This window comes from Citrus sinensis, chromosome 2 (assembly GCF_022201045.2).
Source record: "Citrus sinensis cultivar Valencia sweet orange chromosome 2, DVS_A1.0, whole genome shotgun sequence".
NCBI classification, from domain to species: Eukaryota; Viridiplantae; Streptophyta; class Magnoliopsida; order Sapindales; family Rutaceae; genus Citrus; species Citrus sinensis.
In genome coordinates, this window is record NC_068557.1 from 9,309,734 (window position 1) to 9,333,004 (window position 23,271).

Sequence of the window (23,271 nt, forward strand, 5' to 3'; positions counted from 1 at the left end):
AAAGTATACTTAAGTCATTCTTTACAAATGAATCACGCTTTTGGCGTTTTGTTGTATCTTACATTTAGACATTTACTTCGAATTCTAAATACTTAGATTATTCTTATAGAGAATGGGCTATGTTATTTTATGGAAAATATTTTTATTGGGTCTATATTTTTCGTGTTTTGAACGATTCATAATTTAGTCTAACAGCTTTAATTGTGAATATATGTTGAGCTTATTATCCAACTCTCTGTACTGTACATAATATTGAAAATTATGCATCCATAATATTTGGTAATGTCATTAATAAATTCTTTTATGTATCTGAACAATTTTTTTGATAATTTTAAAAAATTAATAATTTTACAAATTCAAAAAAATTCTTAATTCTATCAAATAAAAAAATTATGTAATTAGATTATTATATAGATAATCAGTTTCCTTTTTGTCACAATCATGCAATTTCCTGCTTGTATTCTTGTATTCTTTTACATAATCGATTCATCCAATTCCCTAATTAGGTGATATTTCCGATTGAACTACTCTTGTCACTTTTTTTTTTTAAACCCTTGTAAAAATCCTAGGGCATGTGTCCATTTACGAATAATGCTTTTTTTTTTCATACCAATCATATGTTACAATTAAAACTTTATTGATATATTTACAATCTATTCCTACCTAATTTCTTTTTACCCGTGTAAAAATCTTAGTAGGCTTGAGCCACTGGCAAATGAGCAATGCTACTTTGATAAAAGTAGTACAATAAAATTTTGACAAAATATATAGAAAGATTAAATCGCCCGTTGTTCTGTATAAAATGATTAGTTAACATGAATTGCAACTGATTAGTTAACATTAAGTGTTTTTTTATCTACTCTTTTTTTTTTTTTTTTTTGGCGAGTAGGCTATGAGCTATTGGCAAATGAGCAATGCTACTTTGATAAAACTAGTATAATAAAACTTTGACAAAATATTTAAAAAGACCAAATAATCCATTGTTCTGGATAAAATGATTAGTTAATATGAATTGCAACTAATTAGTTAATATTCATTTCTTTTTTCATCTGCCTCAATTCTATATTTTCGTAGAAAGATTACTCGAATTGGTGCTCCTCAACACTGTTGAGAGCTCCAACCCATGTCATATAAATATTGTAAGTCAATTTCAATTCTATATTTTCGTCCTCTATATATATATATATATAAGAGTAAAGAGTAGTGCCAAAAATTAATTCATTTTCTATGTGTACAGAAAGTTTAGAAGAGGTAAATTTATGCAATTAAATCGTTTACAAAGAAGCAATCATTTCTAAAATGCAGATGGCCATCTCTCATAATTATGACGCTCTAATTAATTGGTGTTCGTTTATATAATTCATTTCTTGGTTGTTTAAAATTAATTTATTAGTTATTTAAAACAGGCTGATTAATATTAGACATGATGGGAAAATCATGTAACAATAATTAGGCTGATAAATTTGGCATAAAAATCAACTCCAAATCCAGCTAATCACTTGCTTGATATTCAATTTAATTTTACCTTCCTTTTAAGACCACGCTGCCCACATATTAACAATATTTTGTCATGCGTTAAAATTAATGAGCCCAATAAATAAATTCACACCTAATAATTAAAAAATAAAAATTATTTCCAAGGTAGAAACAACTGAGTCTACAAAATTTAAAAAATAAAAAATTACAATTACAAGAATATTCCTAAATTTAATAAAACAAATAAATTTAAAAATCCAAGATGTTAACTTTTATAATTATATTTTTTATAATTATAATTATATTTAATTTTTTAATTAAATTAAATATAGGGAAGTTTACAAAAATTAACATGAAGAGAAAAGCTCCCTATAATTATTGTGAACTTCCCTATAATTAAAATTAAGAAACTTCCCTATACTTAATTTTATTGCAAACATTACATAAAATTGTATTTACGAAAAATTAACATGATAATTTCTAAATGAAATTACAATTATAAAAAACTAACATCATGAATTTTGAGATTTATTTGTTTGATTAAATTCATCGGTATTCTTATAATTATAATATTTTTATTTTTTAAAATTACAAAAATTATTTTTTAAAAATTTTATAAAATAAAATAGTCTTTTAATTCATTAAAAAATAAAATAATTATTTTTTAATATCAAAGTAATTAATTAATATAAATTTAAAAATAAAAGTAGTATAAAAAATATATTAAAATTTTATGGTAATTAAATATAAATATGATAAAATAGAAGTGTTGCAGACGTAATTTTCATTTACGCCATTACATAGATTCTGTCAGTCTGCGCCAGAGCCCTGAGCAGAACATGTCACTCATGACGAAATCCGTTACACGAAGGGCAATTTCGTAACTCGACAAAAATTTCCCCACGTTCACAAGTCACGACACACCGTACCCGGTAGTCTCCAAGACTCGAACCGGAGGGCAACCCAAACTCGGACAGGGAAAAATTAAAAAATTAAAAAGAAGTGCCCATTTAAAAACAACTCTGTACCTCTCTCTCGCTCTCGCTCTCGCTCTCTTATCTCACAGAGAAACAAAACAGAGAAAGACTTCAGTTGCAGAGTCCGATTCTTACAATTACAGTTCGTACAGTTAAACTCAAGACTCTTCCATCCCCTTAAAAATCCTCCCGGAAAATCCCTAATTCCCTCCAAGTCCTCTCCTCCATGGACACACTATTTGAGCTACCTACTATTCTCACCGGCCGTTGATTCTCCTCGTGCCTCACCCGCATTATTTTTTCGCCTCAGGTTATTTCTCCCCTTAAAAATCCTCCCGGAAAATCCCTAATTCCCTCCAAGTCCTCTCCTCCATGGACACACTATCTGAGCTACCTACTATTCTCACCGGCCGTTGATTCTCCCCGTGCCTCACCCGCATTATTTTTTCGCCTCAGGTTGTTTCTCCAACTAATCTCAATTTCAAGAATTTCTTTTTAATAACAAATTTCAATTTTTTATTTTAACTTAATTGCTCTCAGTCTACTTGCTGGCTGAAGCTTGTTAATTTTTTCTTAAATATATATTTATTTTTTGAAGGTTTTGCATTGGTAATTATCTGTTTTCTTCGTTGAATACTGTTTCTTGAGTAGCCTTTTGCTGTGACCGCTTGTGCTCTCAGAATGCTGTGTTTGTTGACGCCTATAACCAAATTAGTTTTAGGGTTTATGTTTTGGTTTAGTTAGAGTCGTAATTAATTATATGAAATTATAATATAATCAAATATGTGCAGAAACATTGGGCAGTTCTGGGTAGAATGTGTGTGTGTGCGCGCGCTTGTGCTGAGAGAGAGAGAGAGGAACATGTACTCCAGAAGCTTTGAGTAATTAGAGGAATCAAGTTGGAATTTCAGGGGGAAAAAAAAGGAAATTCAAGCATTAATGTCTTGGGATTGACCTTTGAGTCCCCTAACATTGATGTACTGTTTTTGTTCTTTTCATTATTGTTTGATCATTTAATTATTACACTTCTTTTTATGTTGTGTATCTCATCTGCAGCGTGTTGCAATCGCAGAATCCTGTGAATTACTGCTTATAGAATGCACTTTATATTAAATAGTGTTTTGTTATTAAATAATTTTACTGACATGTCGTTTGATCAAAGGAAACCTTTTCCAGTAAAGGACTGTGGTCTGACCCTTCTTTTTAATCATAGTCATCAATTATTCCACTCATTCACCATTTACTTCCCATTAGTGGGCCTTAGTTATGAAGTCTCAAATAATTTAGTTTTTAGTGCGGTGTTTCCCCTAGTGTTTGATGATGGAATGCGTTGTTACTTTTCTATATCTAGAAAATTTATGCTAGCTTATAACATTTATATGGCGTTTTATAATCTCTCAGCTGAAATCCATATTTATGCAAGCAACTATAGCAAGCATAATGTTGTTGGCATGGTAATGGTTGAAATTCGGGAACATTAAAAACCCTAGCGCTAATAGTGCTAAAATATGCGTTATAGCATTTCAAATGCACGTTAATTGAGGATACTAGATTTTTATTGGAATTAATTGAGGATACTTGATTTTTATCGGAATTGTACTTATATTTCCTCTGCTTTTTCTTCCTTTTGCAGGATCCTGCACTTTTGAAGTTCCGCCTTATGCTTTGGTAACTGGGTCACCTCTTAACAATCATGGGCAGTACATTTAATCCTCAGATTTTAGTAGAAAAGCTAGCCAAGCTCAACAACTCACAGGCTAGCATAGAAAGTATCCTTTTTATTTCAATTACAAGTAGTTTCTTTTTTATCTTGGTGGTGTTAGTGTCTTTAATGTTTAGGAAACTTTTAGGGCCATTTTCACTTTCATACTTCGGGCAGAAAACGCTAATATTTTGCTTTAACTGTCATTAATTTTTACTTTCATCACAAATATTCATCCTCATAAATTGAGATTCCTTTTGCACTTTTTACGGTCAATCTATAGTTTTTATCCTTAATGTGAGTTAGCTTTGTCACATTGGTGTATTTTTCATATGAATAAAGCCAAGCAAGTTGTTGAAACATGGGACAGACAATTTCATTGCTCTCCACGTGACCAGAGATTGGCTTTTCTATATCTTGCAAATGATATTTTGCAGAACAGCAGGAGAAAAGGTTCAGAGTTTGTTGGTGAATTTTGGAAGGTTCTTCCTGATGCTCTTCGTGATGTAATACGAAATGGAGATGAGTTCGGAAGAAACGCTGCTCTAAGACTGGTATATTCACCTTAGCATTGCATACTTGTTTCTATATCTACTTAATTTTTCAAATTGGACTGTATATTCTACTATGAATCTTATAACATGTTATCATCTAACATTATATCCGAAACTATGTAACTTGAAGCTTTAAAATATGGATTCTTTGTGTGTAAAGGAAACTCTTGAGCCAAAAAGACAATTGTTAGAGTGGATGCCTTGAATGATAGTTAGTTATTGCATCATTACGAATGTTCTCAATTTTCTATTGGACAGAACTATTTGGCATGTTTTAGGGGCTTCTAATAATGTTTTACATTGGGCGGATAAAGTAAAAAACATATAATGCAGTACGTAGAAGAACGCTGTACGTGTTTTGATGGCTTTTATGTTCCTGTCGATAAGACTCCCAAGTACCTCAATGTGTTGCAAGAGAGGGGAATAAAGAAAATGGGGAATGAAAATGGATCCTCAAATATAAAATTCAAAATAACAGGAAATGCCAATAAGGAGCACATAAAATTAGCCTCATCTCCATGAAATAAATTCCTCAGATTATATTTCCAGGTAATTGCTCACTTTACAATCCTTTCACACCAAATGTTGCACACCAAACGTTAGCTGTATTTTCTCAAGTCCGTCCTTCCTCATTGAGGTGTCAGGATCAATCATTGATGAATGTGAAAATATATAATCACTGATGTCTCATTGAGTTGTCACAATGAATCAGGATGTTTAAACTGGCCCGTGGTAGGTATAGTTGACATTAATTGAAGAGTAAACTGTTTATCATTCAATCTTATTCTATCTAGTTTGCTTCAAGAACTGCTATGCAAATTGCAATCCTCTATTACATGTTTGACCTTTTCAGGATGCCACATACTTGTTACATCTTATTCGTATACTCACTTTTGTATAAAGTCAATACTGATTGCTGAAGGTTACATTTTCGCTGTGTACCTGTAGATTGGTATATGGGAAGAAAGGAAAGTTTTTGGTTCTCGGGGGCAAATACTGAAAGAAGAGATTGTCGGGAGGCACCCAGACAATCACAGTAGAAATGGGAAGCATCTGGGGTTGAAATTGGTAATTCAATTTTTGCCCTTTTCTGACTGAATGATGTTTAATCTTGTTGAAAATTTGAGGACTAATGCCATCTCTCATCTTCTTTCCTTCAAGCAGAAGCAGCCTATTGGAAATACCGTGGACAAAATAGTTTCAGGTTATCAGGTTGTTTATGGGGGCCAGGTGGATGAAGATGTTATTTTGCACAAATGTAGGGATGCTATAAGCTCTATGGAGAAGGTAGAGAAGGAAATTGGCAGTGACGTCCATTCAGGTAGTACCTACATTTGGTTTCTTTTGGACAACCACAGTATATGTAAATGTTTTTCACTTCATAATAAATCTTGAATATATAGTACATTGTGATTTATCTGCATGCTCTTTCACTTGCACACATTTACGTATTTTGTTGTTTAGGTTAGGCTTTCATAATGTTACATGAACTAGCATTATAGTCCTAATTAGTGTTTCTAATGTAACTCTACACTTTCTTGAATTCACGTTAGTTTCTTCAGACTACTTTCTTCTGATCTTTTCCCATGGAAGGATAGTCTTGAATTCACCTTAGTATAAATTTGATGGGAAGTGCAAATTTGATTAGCTAATAAACCTTTCCCTCTCTCCATTTTGAGTGAACCTCCTTAAACTAAGATTTCAACTGTTTAAGATTTCATTGATCAGCCTCAGGATTATAACTTTTAATTAGTGTATTGGTGCGCTGGGCTTGGACATGATAGTCAAGGATTGGGATGTGTCAGTGTAGTTTCATTAATTGATTTCTCAAATTGTTCATATTATCATATCTGATTATGTCTCTCCTTCACAAAACATTGTTCTGCACAGGACAAATGCATGAATCTGCATTTGTGGAGGAGCTGCAGGCGCAGCATGCTACATTAAGGGGCTGCATTGAGCAATTAACATCTGTGGAATCATGGAGAGCAAGTCTTGTGTCTAATTTGAGGGAGGCTCTCCAGGAGCAGGTCTGTCAGCCACACTATTCAGTGGTTGCAAAAATCTTGCAATTGTGATTGAATGTAAAACTGACATTTATTTTTTTATCTTTCAGGAATCTAAGCTGGCTCAAATTCGTAATGAGCTTCAGGTTTGTCATTGTTACCCATTCTAACTAATTCCATGGAAATATTTACATTCACATGCTCAAGCAGACATGCTCTTACACTGTAAAGAAATTAATTGAAATATGGCATTTATTCCAAATAAATCTATAAATGTAAATGCATTTATTGATGTGTCATAAATGGTTTCCTTTTTAAATATACTAAGAAAAAGCTTTAAACTGGGTGCTTGCTTGAAACATATAGCCCAAGAAAGAGTCGTATGGCTAACTTTGATTAGTTTCATGGCATCTTCTGCATTTGTGCCCCACTTTTTTTTTTCCCTTAATTTTTTATATCACCTCATTTTGGTTATTAGCATGTGCGAGTAATGAGTTTTTGAAGTTTTATAGTGTTTTGAAGTTTTACAGTGTAAGGTTGAGATTTATGGTCTGGTGGGAGAGTGAGAAGATTTGTGTCTTGCCTTGAATGCTGACTGTTTGAACATTGCATTTTCAACACACTTAAAGTCTTTCCTGGCTTTAAAGTCCTTTATGAGTGCGCAGAAGTTTTTAGACTGAGTATGGATTTGTTCATTGTGCCATATTAAGCACGTGGAAATCATCATCACTGTTTTTTGCTTACCAGGTGGCACAGTCCCAGTCAGAGCAGGCTGATAACATTTGCCGGCAGTTAGTAAATGGTAACCATGCACAGTTGCTAGCCGAGCAGAACTCAAAAGAAGTTCATACCTCAATGGCACCTCCAGGATTTATACCAGGGGATAGGGAGCAGTCAGCTCCTGTGATGTATGCTCGACAGGCGTCTTTTCCAGAGAAGTCTGGCCACAATGAAGAAGACCCCAGGAAATCTGCAGCTGCTGCAGTGGCAGCAAAGCTGACTGCTTCAACGTCATCAGCCCAGATGCTCTCTTACGTCCTCTCCTCTTTGGCATCTGAGGGTGTCATTGGTAATTCAAGTAAAGAAGCCACCAATGATTTCCCTCTGGAAAAGAGGCCTAAGCTTGAGAATGACCATTCTTATGCACCTCCTCCGTGTACCGAAAAATCACCAGCTCCTCCTTTCCCGCATCCTGACTCTCTTCAGCAAAATATAACAACTACAACTTCACAATTAGCTCCAAACGACCCACCACCTCCACCACCATCATCCCCTCCACCAATGCCACCAATGCCACCACTTCCACCTATGCCACCATATCAGATGCCCCCATATATCCAAAATGCTGGACCAATGACTAGCTCACAATTTAGCTACAACCTGACCCAACAACCCCCTACTGTGCCTGGTTATCCACCTGTTGGGGCCCCGGTGACAGGCATGTCTCCCTTTGGGACACCCCCAACAAATCCTTACCAGAGCTTTCAGGGTTCTGATGGTAATTTCTATAGTCAGCCATCCTCAATGCCTGTTGCACCGCCAATTTCTCGGCAATAGGATTCTCATCAGGCCTGCCTTAGTCGAAGGTTTTTCCGGGTAACTTAAGGCGTAATCATGATAACTTATAGAACTCAGTCGTTACCCAGCGCTAGAAACTTTCCTGTTTGTGTTAGTTATACAGCAGATTTAGAGTTGCACATAGTGAATGTTTGTAACTTATGATTGTTTTTAGACTGTGGTGTTACATTGTTGAATTTAGAGGAAAAAAATGGATTTTTTTTTCACTTGATTATGCAATCATTTGTTATTTAATTGAAGTAATTAACTAGGCTATGGTCTCATTTCCTGCGAGGAGACCCATAAGGAACCTGCGGGCTCCAGTTGGTGGCGTCATGCAGTTGTGGGCCTCGAAAGTGAATTATTTTCATGACATTGGGTTCTAATTTCATTCGTAAAAAACCAATTCATACGAGCTACTAAAGAGAATTATTTTTCAGATATTCCAAAAGTAGAGTCCTAAGATATTTTCTTGGGCAAAACTCATAACGTCCACTTTACTTGAGGCCCCAGAAGCAGCTTTGTACATTTTTGGTTGGGCTGTGCTAGGACTGGACCGGAGTTGGGGTTGGGAATTTTTTAACTACGCGTTCTACAGGACCCCAGTAGACGGGCCACTTAGTTCCAACTGGTAAATGTTGTATCATCAACTTATAGGAGAGCACCAAATGCCGAGTGACTTCTACCTTAGAATGGTTTCATCTCGCCATAGTATGTACGTGGCTTGTTATACCAGTAGTTCAGATTGATATAGCTCCCATCAGATTGATATAGTTCCCATTTGGGTTAATTATCAGAATAGATGTTGTTGGTTTCCTGCTTACATATAGTGCATTTCCAAAAAATTTTGTGAAAACTGCAGAAGCTGCATTGGCAAAAATTGGCTTTTTAGAGTTTATTAAATCGATTATGAAAAGATGCTAGTTAAAAACACTTTCAAACTCTTGACTCATGCCTAAAAATTTCTTCTCAACACATTAACGGCTAAATGGGTTAACGGAGACCGTGTTTAAAAAGAAACTTTCAGAAAATCAGTAGAAATCTCTACTAAGTTTTTATTATTTTTGTCAAAAAAAAAAGCTTATTTTTCAATAACTTTTCCTCCAAACTCTTTTCTCTTGAATAATAACAAGGACCGCCTTTTGTTTATGTTTTAAATATAATTTATATTTCCGTTAACCAGGTGAGACTTCTAAACCCAAAAGATAAATAAATAAAACTAAAAACAAATTAGATAACTTACTTGCTAACCGCTATCCAAATGATGTTTAAACTTTCTAAGTATGAATAAGAGAATTTTATTGCTTGAATATTGTGTATATAATGATTGCTTGTTTTTCTAGTGTGTCTATTCTTTCTATCTCTCTTTATCTATTCTTAGTCGCTTGAGAGGTCTATATATACACTTAAGGACTCGATACAATAATTGTTACAATTAATGACTCAATGTACAAGAGATAAGATTTTGAATTTACACAATTTGCTAAAGGACTAACTAAAAGTAACTAGTAAAAAGATTGACTTGGCTACTATTATTTTGTGATGACTCATTGTCGATAAATAGTGATTGGCTATTGTTTTCTAGGCTAACTCGTTGTAGATAATAAAATGAAAAAATGAAAAAGATGATTGCATAGTTTTTCCTTATCAAGTAGTGAGTAAATGAATGACATATGTAAAACATGAATTTGATAAAGGCAAACTACTTTAACGTTTTGACTACTGCTAGTTGGCTAATGCTGGCTAATCATCCATGTCGTTTTCCACGTTGTCTGCTTCTTTACTTTCCAAATCATCCCACCATTCAGCTTCATGTAGAGCCAATTCCTATTGTTCATTTTGAGCTCTCATTTCTACTTTGAATTCTTTGGCATAGTGCTCTACCAATCTTGTGTATTTGGTTTTGGTGAAGGAGGGTACTTCTAGAAGGGGATGTTTAGAGTAAATTTTTTGAACTACATCTTCAGTGATTAAGATATAATCTTCAAACTCTTAATGCACCTAATAGAACTGTCTGCCTATCACTTTACTAGTCCAATGTTTAAGCTACTCTTCTATACTAAACTGTTTACAAGGCTAAAGAAATTATGTTTCAAAAAGTGAAGGTCTAAATTTATGAACTTTGACTACTATTTTATATTGGACTGGTATGACCCTAGACTCATCCCATTTTGGTGGTTTGTTGTCTAGGAATAATTCCACAAATGAATTATTTGTTGTGGCAAAAGTGTTTAGGATTATTATGGCTATTTTTCTTCCAAATGGATTTGATCGATCACGGCCTGAAAATACTACTTGACTTGATAGGCCATAATCTAAAAGTAAGGTTGGTGTTAAAAGTATTTTTTTTCTTGTTTGCAATCTACTTCAACAAGTTCATATCTTGATAGATCTATATAGGCTGATGGTATGCTATAAACAAGGTGTCATCTATAAGCGAATCTTTCTAAGGGGAATGATTTAATAATGGATCTTCTCTTGGGCAATTTACATTCTCAGTTTTATATTCAGTATCCCATATAATATGTAAACCATTAGTATTTAATTCTGATATAGCTATATTATTTAAAAATTTTATAATCTATATTTGTTTGTCTAAAACTATTTTTACTGCTTTTTGTCTAATTTTTTGGATTAGATATGTTGGGTGTTGAGTGTTAGAAAATGCATATTTATAAAGGAGAAAATCGTCATTTTACATTTCAAGTCTTACTAACAACCCTTACTTTTATGTATTTAACCTTCTTGTGATTTAATTACATGTGTTTTATTTTAATTAAGTATTTTATGCATTTTAGGGGCATCATAGTCATTTCACAATAAACGAGAAATCAGATGGCAAAACGGACATCACTTTTGAACTCAGGACGGTCGAAAACTTTAGAAGGAGCATAAAAGGAAAAATGGCACTGTTCACATGTACGGTACTATTCACGTGTACGGTACTGTATACATTACTGTTCACGACACTGTTCACATAGACGGACCGATGACGTGGCATTGACTGATGAGGTGTCACGATCCTGTTGGACTAAAATTCTTATATACTGTTAATGGTGACGTGGCAGCATATCAGTGGACGAAAAATCTCGCATACGGTGCATGCATCACACAGGATTATTTTCAACCAAACCGCGTTACTGTTAATCCGGGTCAAACCGTGTTACTGTTCATCCGCGTGGTCAAACCGTGGACTGTTGACTGATGACGTGGCGCAATCCTGAGCGTCCAAACTGTTTTTAATCCGATGGTCATGATTTACTCCACGTATCTATAAAAAGGGAGCCTCTCCCCCCTAATTTGATATCTCTGAATCCATTTTTGGGATCCATTTTCTGTAATTCCTTCTCCATCTTGTATTTTCTTCGTATTTTAATAAATTCCCATTTTGCCCCTAGTTCAATTATGAGTGGCTAATTTTCTTTCAAGCTTGGGTTGAAGGTGAAGTCTCAACATGTGTCATGGGCTTAATTTGGTAAATTTATTTTCTCTTCCCCTCTAATTTTTGTGGATGTTTTGACTTCTCGTCGACAAATAATAATAGTCTTGTCTAGATACCGCCTTGGTTACACCGGCTCTCTAGTATAAGGTTATTATTATTTGGCACGATAAGCCCTTAGCACCATATTGATTAGAGCGTGGTTCATGAGGTGTGGATTCCCCCCTTATGATTTAATTGGCATTAATACGGATTATTTAGCCCATGATGCATGTTGATACGGATCCAGATACCCAAGTACGTCATTTCAATATAATTCTCTTCAATTTATTCTCGCCATTTCAATACCAATTTTAGAATTTATTCTCGCCATTTTAATTTAAGTTTTAGCATATTCCAAATCATTTCCACCACAAATCCAACCACCCATTTACAAAATTAATTCTATATATAATTAAAATCCACCTCCTCATGGGATCGACACTCGTCACCATTAGTCTATACTACAATAGATTCGTGCGCTTGCGAGTACATTAAAATTTGCGCAACAAGTTTTTGGCGCCGTTGCCGGGGAGGTAAGTAATTTTAATTCATAGAATTAAATTTTTTTTAATAATTTCTTTTATTTGTTTTCTTCTATTTTTTTAATTAAAAAAAAAGAAAAAAAAAGTGAATCTACATTTAAAGGTTAGTATTTCTTTTCTTCTTCTTTAAAATTCTGTGATTTAATTTTCAATTTATTTTTCTTTGTAATTTTTTTTTATTTTATTAATTTAATTTTTAGTTAATTTATTTCACGTATTTGTTTTTGTGTATTTTTATAGAAAGGTTTTAATAGCACAATAAGGTTAGTATCATAATTTCTCCCTCTTATTTATTTTTATTTGTTTTGTTCCCATCTTTATTTTCATTTTATTTGTTTTGCATGCATGGGCATAGGTCATTATTACCTAATCTTGAACCTATAGACTTTGAACTAGAAAAAACACTTCGCACACACAAACAAATTAAAAATAAAATGGATTTGCAACCACAGGAGAGGCCATTTAAGGACTACTTCAGTCCTTTAGCTAATTTGAGCACATCATGCATAAGATACCCTAATGTAGCTGCTAGGAGCTTTGAACTAAAACCTAGTGTGCTAAATCGTCTCCCCACATTTTATGGCCTAGAAAATGAGGATTCATATAATCATCTGAATGATTTTCATGCCATTTGTCAAACTTTTAAATATGAAAATTTTTCAGACGATGATGTTAAACTCAGATTATTCCTATTTTCTTTAAAGGATAGAGCTCGTTTATGGTTAAATATTTTGCCTGCTAATAGCATCACATCATGGGAACAAATGGTAACGAAATTTTTGAATAAATATTTCCCAGTGCATAAAACCAATGCTATTTGCAGAGAAATCTCGGAGTTTACCCAGAGAAAGGACGAGCAATTTTTTGAAACATGGGAGCGATTCAATGGGCTACTCTTGAAGTGTCCACATCATGGGTATGAGAAATGGCACCAATGTCAATACGTTTTGGAGGGATTACTACCGAATGTGCAAGAATGGCTAATGGCAACAAGTGGAGGAGAGCTAATGTCAAAAAGTGCATCAGAAATTTGGGAATTCTTCCAGCGATAAGCAGATAATTCCCAACAATGGAGTCGATCACTCAGGACTACTAGAAGAATTAAAGGAGTAAATGAGGTTCAAATTGGCGAATCCAGTTCAAAAATTAAAGAAGTCAAAGCAATAATTGAAGGTCTCTCTCGACAAATAGCATCGTTATCGACTGCTAAATCAACAGAGTGACATGACCATGACTCATACTCAGATCAAGCTAATACCATAGGTGTAATGAGAAAGCCATCAAATTACAACCCATACTGCAGCACATATAACCCTGGATGGAGAGACCACCCCAATTTTTCATGGTCTCAAGGATTCCAACAGAATGGACCAGTAGCTCCAGCTCCAGCTCCACCAATTTCTCAAAATCCTCAAGCCTCTCAGCCACCATTTAGACCAAACAATCAGAACCAGAACTACACTCAGCCCAGACCATGGGAGGATGCATTCCAGAATTTCAAGAATGTTACTCACTCCACGATTGAGCAACAGAACCGCACCATTGATGGACTACGAAATGAGTTGAGAACAGGCTTCAATTCACAAGCCCAATCAGTTTCAAGCCTTGAGAAGATTGTGGGACAACTTGCTTCTTCAGTTCAGACCTTGGCAATGACCGTTGAGAAAGGTAAATTTCCAAGTCAACCAGTGCCTAACCCTAAAGGAGTGCATGAAACAAGTACCAGTTCACCACAGCAGCATGGAGAGGTCAAAGCCGTCATGACCTTGCGAAAAGGAAAAGAAGTCGACAACAAAGTGGAGATGCCGGTGACAAAAGAAATCAAATTGTACCTGTGAATGTTGAGGAATCATCACTGGAGGAGAAAGAAGAAACCAACCCACGAGAATACGTTCCGGAAGCTCCATTTCCTCAGAGGTTAGCGAAAGAAAAAAAGGGAAAATCCACAAGTGAGATTCTTGAAATCTTCAAACAGGTAAGTGTTAACATCCCTTTGCTTGATGTTATAAAACAAGTTCCATCTTATGCCAAGTTTCTTAAAGACCTTTGTACTAAAAAGAGAAATATGCATGTTCAAAAGAAGGCATTTTTAACAGAAAACGTTAGTTCTATACTCCAACATAAAATTCCTTTAAAATACAAAGACCCAGGCTCCCCCACTATCTCATGTAGTATAGGGAACCACACAATTGAGAATGCTTTGTTGGATTTAGGAGCTAGTGTAAATCTTTTGCCTTACTCTGTATTCGTGAAACTTGGACTGGGAGAATTACACCCAACTCCAGTGGTGTTACAGCTTGCAGATCGGTCCACGAAAATACCTCGTGGTATTGTGGAGGACGTGCTTATCCAGGTAGACAAATTTTATTTTCCTGTTGATTTCATTGTAATTGACACTCAACCAATACAGGATTCAAGGAAGCACATCCCCATTATTCTAGGCCGACCTTTCTTGGCAACTGCGGATGCTCACATTCAATGCAGGACCGGAAATATGCAGTTGTCCTTCGGCAACATGACTATGGAGCTGAACATCTTCAACATTGCCAAACAACCTCACAGTGCAGATGATGGAATTGTTGATGTGGATTTAATTGAAGCATTAGTTGATGATACTTTTGTTTCAAACCTTAGTGATGATCCTTTACAAACATGTTTAACTCACTTTGGTTTGGATTTTGATATTGACAGATCAGTCGATGAGGTCAACGCCCTGCTTGACTCAGCACCATCCATGGACACTAATAAATGGAAGTTAAGAGTTGAACAACTAGCACCATCAGAGAAGAAACTCATCCCATCATCAGAATCACCACCGAAACTCGAGCTCAAACCATTACCCAACACTCTGGAATATACATTTTTGGGAGAAGAAAGTACTCTGCCGGTAATCATCTCATCATCCCTCAATGACAAACAAAAAGGTAAGTTGTTGAATGTTTTAAAAGAGCACAAAGGAGCATTAGGATGGACCATAGCAGACATAAAAGGTATAAACCCAGTAGACTGCATGCATTACATTCACCTTGATGAAAATGCTAAATCTACTAGGGAAATGCAACGTCGGTTAAATCCTAATATGAAAGAAGTTGTTAGAACAGAAGTCCTTAAGCTATTAGATGCAGGTATCATTTACCCAATTTCTGATAGTTCATGGGTCAGTCCTGTACAAGTTGTCCCCAAAAAGTCAGGAGTTACAGTAGTTATGAATGCCGATAATAAATTGGTACCCACTAGAGTAACTACAGGATGGCGTGTATGCATTGATTATAGAAAGTTGAATTCTGTCACACGTAAAGACCATTTTCATTTACCATTTATCGATCAAATGCTTGACAAATTAGCAGGCCATGAATTTTATTACTTTCTAGATGGCTACTCAGGATATAATCAGATTCTCATAGCACCAAAAGATCAAGAGAAAACTACTTTCACTTACCCTTTTGGCACATTTGCATATAGGAGAATGCCATTTGGATTATGTAATGCACCTGCTACATTTCAACGATGCATGTTAAGCATTTTTTCTGATATGATTGAACGATTCCTTGAAGTCTTTATGGATGACTTTTCTATCTTTGGTGACTCATTTGATCAATGTTTACATCATCTAACACTAGTTCTGCAGAGATGTATCGAGAAGAACTTGGTCTTAAATTGGGAGAAGTGTCATTTTATGGTAAAACAAGGTATTGTTCTCGGTCACATCATTTCGAGCAAAGGTATTGAGGTTGACAAAGCCAAGGTGGATCTCATTTCTAATCTTCCTCCACCCAAAACAGTCAGAGAAGTAAGATCTTTCCTTGGGCATGCTGGTTTCTATAGACGTTTCATTAAAGATTTTAGCAAAGTTTCTAGACCCTTATGCAATTTACTTGCTAAGGATGCACCTTTTGTCTTTAATGATTCATGTCTTGTGGCGTTTGAAAAATTAAAACAGTTGTTGACATCATCACCCATCATTCAGCCCCCAAACTGGAGCTTACCATTTGAGCTAATGTGTGATGCATCTGATTATGCAGTAGGAGCAGTATTAGGACAAAGAGTTGATCGAATTCCCCACGTTATTTACTATGCTAGTATGACATTAAATGATGCACAGTTGAACTATTCAACTACTGAAAAAGAAATGCTAGCAGTAGTGTTTGCATTGGAAAAATTTCGATCATATCTCATTGGTTGTAAAATAATTATATTCACGGATCATGCTGCTCTTAAATATCTTCTCACAAAGAAAGATGCAAAAGCCAGACTAATTCGTTGGGTGTTACTTTTGCAGGAGTTTGACTTGGAATTCAAAGATAAGAAAGGCACAGAGAATGTTGTGGCGGACTATCTCTCTCGTCTCCATTTTGACACAATTATAGAACCATTACCATTAAATGAGTCATTTCCAGATGAACAATTAATGAGTGTGGAAGTATTACCTTGGTATGTTGATATAGTTAATTATCTTGTTACAGGTAAACTTCCAGAGCATTGGACCAAGCAAGACAAGGCTAAATTCTTTGCAGAAATAAATAATTTCTTTTGGGATGACCCGTATTTGTTCAAGTATTGTGCAGATCAAATTGTTAGACGATGTGTCCCAAAAAGTGAAATTCAGAATATTCTTTCATTCTGCCATGAACAAGCTTGTGGAGGCCATTTCAGTGCTAAGAAAACAGCAACTAAAGTTTTACAATGTGGTTTATATTGGCCAACTATATTTCGAGACGCTTACACTTTCTGTTCTTCATGTGATAGGTGTCAACGAATGGGGAGCATTACGCGAAGGAATATGATGCCACTAAATCCAATTTTAGTGGTTGAGATTTTTTATGTATGGGTTATCGACTTCATGGGACCCTTTCCCCCGTCTTTTGGCCATCAATACATATTGGTTGTTGTTGACTACGTATCAAAATGGGTAGAAACAATTCCATGTAGGACCAATGATCACAAGGTGGTGATAGCATTTTTTAAAAGTAACATTGTTTCATGCTTTGGATTCCCTCGAGCAATAATCAGTGATGGTGGTGCCCACTTTTGTAACAAAGCATTCAAAGCTCTTTTGACAAAGTATTCAATCACACACAAAGTGGCGACCCCGTATCATCCGCAAACCAATGGCCAAGTTGAGATCTCCAATCGAGAAATAAAGCACATATTAGAAAAGACGGTGAGGCCAGACAGAAAAGATTGGTCATTAAGACTTGATGATGCCTTATGGGCATATAGAACGGCTTTCAAGACCCCGATTGGGATGTCACCCTACAGGCTAGTGTATGGAAAAGCTTGCCACCTACCTGTGGAACTCGAGCATCGTGCATATTGGGCCATCAAGAAATTCAATTTTGACATGCAACGAGCCAGCTCAGAAAGAAGATTACAGCTGGCAGAACTTGAAGAAATTCGCAATGATGCATACGAAAATGCCAAGATTTACAAGCAACGAATGAAAGTCTTCCATGATAAGCAAATTATGAGGAAATCGTTCACTCCAGGTCAGAAAGTGCTTTTATTCAATTCTCGCTTGCACCTATTCCCAGGTAAGTTACGCTCTCGTTGGTCTGGTCCATTTATTGTTCATACTGTTTTTCCACATGGGGCAATTGAAATTAAGGACCCAAAGAACGGTGTCACGTTTAAAGTTAATGGTCAAAGATTAAAGCCATATCTAGAGTACCAATCACATGAAGAAAACACCGAAATAAATTTGAGTGACCCACCAAATTTGAATTGATTTTTTTTTCTTTTCGTTGATTTGATTTTTCTTTCTTTCTTTTTATTATTATTCTTTTGCTAATTGAAATTGTTTTTGCATAAGTGTGTGTTTATTTTACCATTAAGTTTTCTCTTATCATTTTTAATCATGAGTCTTATACTTAGACCGTTCCTCCTGAACATTCTTAAACCACTTCAACGTGTCAAAACTCATCTCAAAAGGCAGATTCAATTTTGTAAAACACAACGCATTTGGGCTCTACAACCACCAGAGTTAGTAGCCTATGTTGAGGGTTTAGAACGCCAACTCAGAGACATTGAGAGAAGTGTTTACGACATCCAGTTGGAGCTTGAGGTAAATTCAATAAGAGGATGATTTTAATTGTGTTTTTATTTATTTTTCTATTTGTGTGCTTTAGTTTGTTACCCCGGTGAAGTGGCGGATAACGGTACTCCGTGACAATCAAGTCGGTTACTTCAGTTTCCCATAATAACTGATATTCTGAGGCGAAGGTATGGACAGAAATGAGATTCTAGCGAAGCTTCACAAGCGATTCCCTTCACTTCCTCAGAATGCACTCCTTACGATCTATAAAGCTCGGTCCGAACGCATGCGATTACTCATGAGGAATAACATACCTGCTGACATCCGTTGGTTAATCGAGGCTAAAGTACAATCGGCAGGTGAGTTACCTCCAAAATTTATTGCATACATGCCTGGTTGTGGTAAAGGAAATTATGCAAGAAAACGACGAGCTCGAAGAATTTCTGTTGCTTGTCATAAGTGTGCCAGAATGAGTTGCAATAAAAACCCATGTTCTTTAGGAATGATGTCTGATAACAGGGAAGATAAGATTCAATTCATTAGGGATGGCTTGAATAAGGAATCATTGGATGATATCCTTTTGTCTCTTGAAACGCATCCCAGTGGATATGTGCAAGGAGCGATTCTCCAGTTATGGCCATTATTCCAGAAAGAGCATGCACGATATAGTCTCGGGAATCTGACTATAAACGACCCTGTTTGCCAGTTTATAAGAAAACTGGATAGGAAGCCTATCCTCGACCCATAGAGGGCGTTCAAACCGTTTCTGGACGTAAAACCAGAGGAATATGTGAGCCACAGTCGCAACTACCTGTAAATATCCTTTTTACTTTACTGTTATTTTATTTCACTTCATTGTTGTTTTATTGTTTGCATTATTGTCTTTAATAATTTTATTACTGTTTTCTTTTTCCTTATTACTGTTTGCTTTTTCCTTTTTACTGTTTCCTTTTTTACTCGCAAGCCACGTGCTTACGCGTTATTTGACACTGACATGTTACCTCATACACAACTGTGACCCACTGTCATTAAGACTCTTAAATGTGATTTTTTTTGTCAAGCACTCACGAATTGTTTTTGAGAAATATTCCAATGGCAGCTACTCCAAATAGACAATTCAAGAACATTTGTGTGCTTTCTGGATTTACCTATGACAAACATAAAGAGTTCGTTGAGGCAGCCATCGATCTTGGTCGAAGTATAGTAGAGAGAAAATTACACTTGGTGTACGGAGGAGGTAACCGAGGGTTATCAAAAATGGTCTCAGAAGCAGCTTTTATCAGAGGAAGTCAAGTGTTAGGCATCATTCCAAGAGTCCTAAAACCATTGGGCAGTTCGTCTGACTCATCAACTGGAGAAGAGTTAGTCGTCTCAGGTATGCAAGAAAGAATAACTGCAATGCTTAATCATGCTGATGCTTTTATTTTCCTTCCAGGAGATCTTGCAACACTAGAAGTACTTATCACACTAGCATCATGGGCCCATCTGCACATCCACCAGAAACCCATCGGTTTGTTAAATGTCAATAACTTTTATGATGGCTTTATCGCATTTCTTAACCATGCAATAAAAAACTATTTCATTCCCGCTAATGTGAAAAAACTCTTTATTTGTGCTCACACTGCTAATGAGCTACTTGATCTGTTACAAGCTTATAGACCGGAGCCAGACCCCTGGACCTTTGTGTTGGAGCATCCAAATAATGATGGTAACAGTAACAGCAGTAAGAAGTACAAATTAGATTTAACTCTCCGCCTGTAAATATTTTCTTCTGTGTTGCACCACCCAGGTGATGTCTTCTAAACTCTACTTCTTTCATTTCAAACATTGAGGACAATGTTTCGTTCTGGTTGGGGGGAGGGAATAGTCGACAATTGTGGAATTTTGGTTAAGTTTTTACTAATTTTTTGTTGTAGAAACTAACTGTTGCTAACTTTTTGTGTTGAAGATGGCTGAATATGGAGTGTAGTGACTCTAGAAACGCATATTCATCGTTTAAAAAAAATTAAAAAAAAAACTTTAAAAAAAATTCAGACATTTTCTTTTTCTTTATTATGTGTTTATGTTTATTTTTCTTCTTTTTAATTTCTCCTCTATAAATATACATTTTCCAACTTTTGAGTCGAAGATGGCTGAATATGGAGTGTAGTTCCTCTAGAAACGCATCTTCTTTAAAAAAAATAAAAAATCATTTTCGTTTTCTATCATTTTACGTGTAACTTTTCTAATTAGTTTTTATGCATCATTTTCACATTTCTGCATGCATATTTTCCTTTCATGTTTAGAATAGGTTGGGGGGTAGAATGTTGTTTAAAAAAAAAAATTTTGTGATTTGTTTTAACATTGGGTGACATGATTAATTTTAAATTTTAGTATTTGTATTATCTTTGGTCTTAAGTGATGTTGCATTATGTTTGCTACTCTACATGTTGATGTCGGAGACATATATGAGTTGCTTGAAGGAATGAACATGTCATAATAAGTACCAAGTGAGTTTTTGAGCCTATCATTTTTCTTGGAGAGTAACCATTTTGCCCATTCTTTATACAGCTTAACAGTTTATTATTGTATACACGATCTCTAGATTTCTTTTGAGTTAACCCTTAATAAAAATTAAAAAAAAATGTGTTGCTACATTTGGAGGCCCATCTAACTAGTAGATATGGAAGGTTATTTAGAGCCCTAAAAGACGATGGAAAGGCCATCTTTGATCCGTTTGAGCCTTTCTAGCCATCCCTTTTATTAAATATCCATAGTTAACCCTTTTGAGCCTTTAAAAAAAAAAAACATTTTCTTTGTCAACTTATCATCTTGACCCACTCCGATTTGGAGTATTATCCGATATCTTATAAGTTCCATCACCTATTTATGTTTGAGAAAATGTAAATAATTATGTTGTTCAGTGAAGTTACACCAAAAAAAAAACAACAAAACAAAAGTTGTTGTTTCAAAAGAATAAAAATAACAATAATAGGTGAAATCCACCTTGCAACTTCTAAAAAAAAAAAAAATTCTCTGCATTTTTCTCAAACATACACTTTGTTTTCCTTATTTCCTTTCTTTGTTAACCATGTCCCTAGCCTACGTTACATCCTAATAAAAGTCCTTCCTGATTTTAGGGAATTATAATCTGAAGTAGAAGCTAGTTATATGGGCTAAAAAGATGTAGTGGTGCATATAAAATCATAAATAAATAAATTGGGTTGACTAACAGTTTTTATTTGACTTGAGATCGTATTATTTTTAAGCTGAGGGCATATTTATTTCATCTTGGTGAGAGCATGTGATATCACTTCTTCATTATTTTCTCTCAATTATCATTCATTGGAGTGACTATTTTTATTGGGTTTAATTTCTTTGTGAGAGTGTCACTACTTCCAGTGAGATTTTGGGGTTTGACATGTCATTCTTGAAAGTAGCTATAACAACATCTACTGGGCTGATTCATGTGGATGGTTGATGTGGGTGTGATTAGAGATGGCAAAACCCCGGGCCGGGTCCGGGTATTGCCATGACCGGACCCTGCCCGGATGCAACCGGTCCGGGTCCGGGTCCGGGCCGGGTTTTAATCCGGGTACCTAGATTTTATATTTTTTAATATTTTATGTGTATATATTTTTTATTTTTTGATAATTTTATAAGTTTTAAATTTATTTCAATAAAATTTGACATGAAAATATAAACTTTAAGTGTTTAAAACTTTATATATGTATAATAAGTAAGTCAAATAAATATAAAATATTTAAAATAATATATATTTTATAATTTTTTTTAATAAAATCCGGGTTCCGGGTTTATCAAGTGATGCCCAAGACCGACCCGACTTCATACCCGGGCCGGGTAATATCCGGCCCGCAACACCCGGGTACGGTCCGGGTCCGGACCGGGCGGGTATTTTTGCCACCTCTAGGTGTGATGTTACTTTAGACTGGAGATAATGCTTATACTTTTATTTGATTGCTATCATTAATCTGATTGAATAAACACGAGTGTTTCTAAATTTTAAAAAAAAAATCATTTTGAATTTGAATTTTATTTTCGCTTCATTTGCTAGGGACTAGCAATAAGTTGGTTGGGGGGTGTGTTGAGTGTTAGAAAATGCATATTTATAAAGTAGAAAACCGTCATTTTACATTTCAAGTCTTACTAACAACCCTTACTTTTATGTGTTTAACCTTCTTGTGATTTAATTACATGTGTTTTATTTTAATTAAGTATTTTATGTATTTTAGGGGCATTATAGTCATTTCACAATAAACGAGAAATCAGATGGCAAAACGGACATCACTTTTGAACTCAAGACGGTCGAAAACCTTAGGAGGAGCATAAAAGGAAAAATGGCATTGTTCACATGTACGGTACTGTATACATTACTGTTCACGACACTGTTCACATAGACGAACCGATGATGTGGCATTGACTGATGAGGTGTCACGATCCTGTTGGACTAAAATTCTTATATACTGTTGATGGTGACGTGGCAGCATATCAGTGGACGAAAAATCTCGCATACGGTGCATGCATCACACAGGATTATTTTCAACCAAACCGCGTTACTGTTAATTCGGGTCAAACCGTGTTACTGTTAATCCGTGGTCAAACCGTGGACTGTTGACTGATGACGTGGTGCAATCCTGAGCGTCCAAACTGTTTTTAATCCGATGGCCATGATTTACTCCACGTATCTATAAAAAGGGGGCCTCTCCCCCTAATTTGATATCTCTGAATCCATTTTTGGGATCCATTTTCTGTAATTCCTTCTCCATCTTGTATTTTCTTCGTATTTTAATAAATTCCCATTTTGCCCCTAGTTCAATTATGAGTGGCTAATTTTCTTTCAAGCTTGGGTTGAAAGTGAAGTCTCAACATGTGTCATGGGCTTAATTTCGTAAATTTATTTTCTCTTCCCCTCTAATTTTTGTGGATGTTTTGACTTCTCGTCGAC

General features: G+C 35.3%; 1 protein-coding gene and 1 non-coding gene across 4 annotated transcripts; one reads left to right on the top strand and one right to left on the bottom strand.

Moving 5' to 3' along the window:
* Nucleotides 1–2,516: 2,516 nt before the first annotated feature.
* Nucleotides 2,517–8,499, top strand: LOC102630810 (uncharacterized). Of its 3 annotated transcripts, XM_006468770.4 has the most exons (9): nt 2,517–2,909; nt 3,245–3,430; nt 4,087–4,222; nt 4,462–4,709; nt 5,658–5,777; nt 5,874–6,030; nt 6,600–6,739; nt 6,826–6,861; nt 7,463–8,499. In XM_006468770.4, exons 3-9 carry the CDS (start codon nt 4,147–4,149, stop codon nt 8,270–8,272), a joined length of 1,587 nt encoding a protein of 528 aa, XP_006468833.1. In that variant the 5' UTR covers nt 2,517–2,909; nt 3,245–3,430; nt 4,087–4,146; the 3' UTR covers nt 8,273–8,499. The 3 variants fall into 3 exon arrangements, with proteins under 3 accessions (XP_006468833.1, XP_052291165.1, XP_006468832.1); XM_052435205.1 differs by lacking the exon at nt 3,245–3,430 and having other exon boundaries at nt 2,517–2,763; XM_006468769.4 differs by lacking the exon at nt 3,245–3,430 and having other exon boundaries at nt 2,518–2,909.
* A 4,613-nt stretch (nt 8,500–13,112) lies between these two features.
* LOC127900491 (small nucleolar RNA R71) lies at nt 13,113–13,214 on the bottom strand. Its single transcript, XR_008052674.1, has one exon. It is a non-coding gene; the product is annotated as a small nucleolar RNA R71 (small nucleolar RNA).
* Nucleotides 13,215–23,271: the final 10,057 nt, after the last annotated feature.

Coding starts and splice junctions, on each gene's coding strand:
- LOC102630810 (XM_006468770.4), top strand. CDS start 4,147: ATGGGCAGTACATTTAATCCTCAGATTTTAGTAGAAAAGCTAGCCAAG. Junction 4,710..5,657: donor GAAACGCTGCTCTAAGACTG/GTATATTCACCT, acceptor GTGTACCTGTAG/ATTGGTATATGGGAAGAAAG. Junction 6,740..6,825: donor GGGAGGCTCTCCAGGAGCAG/GTCTGTCAGCCA, acceptor TTTATCTTTCAG/GAATCTAAGCTGGCTCAAAT.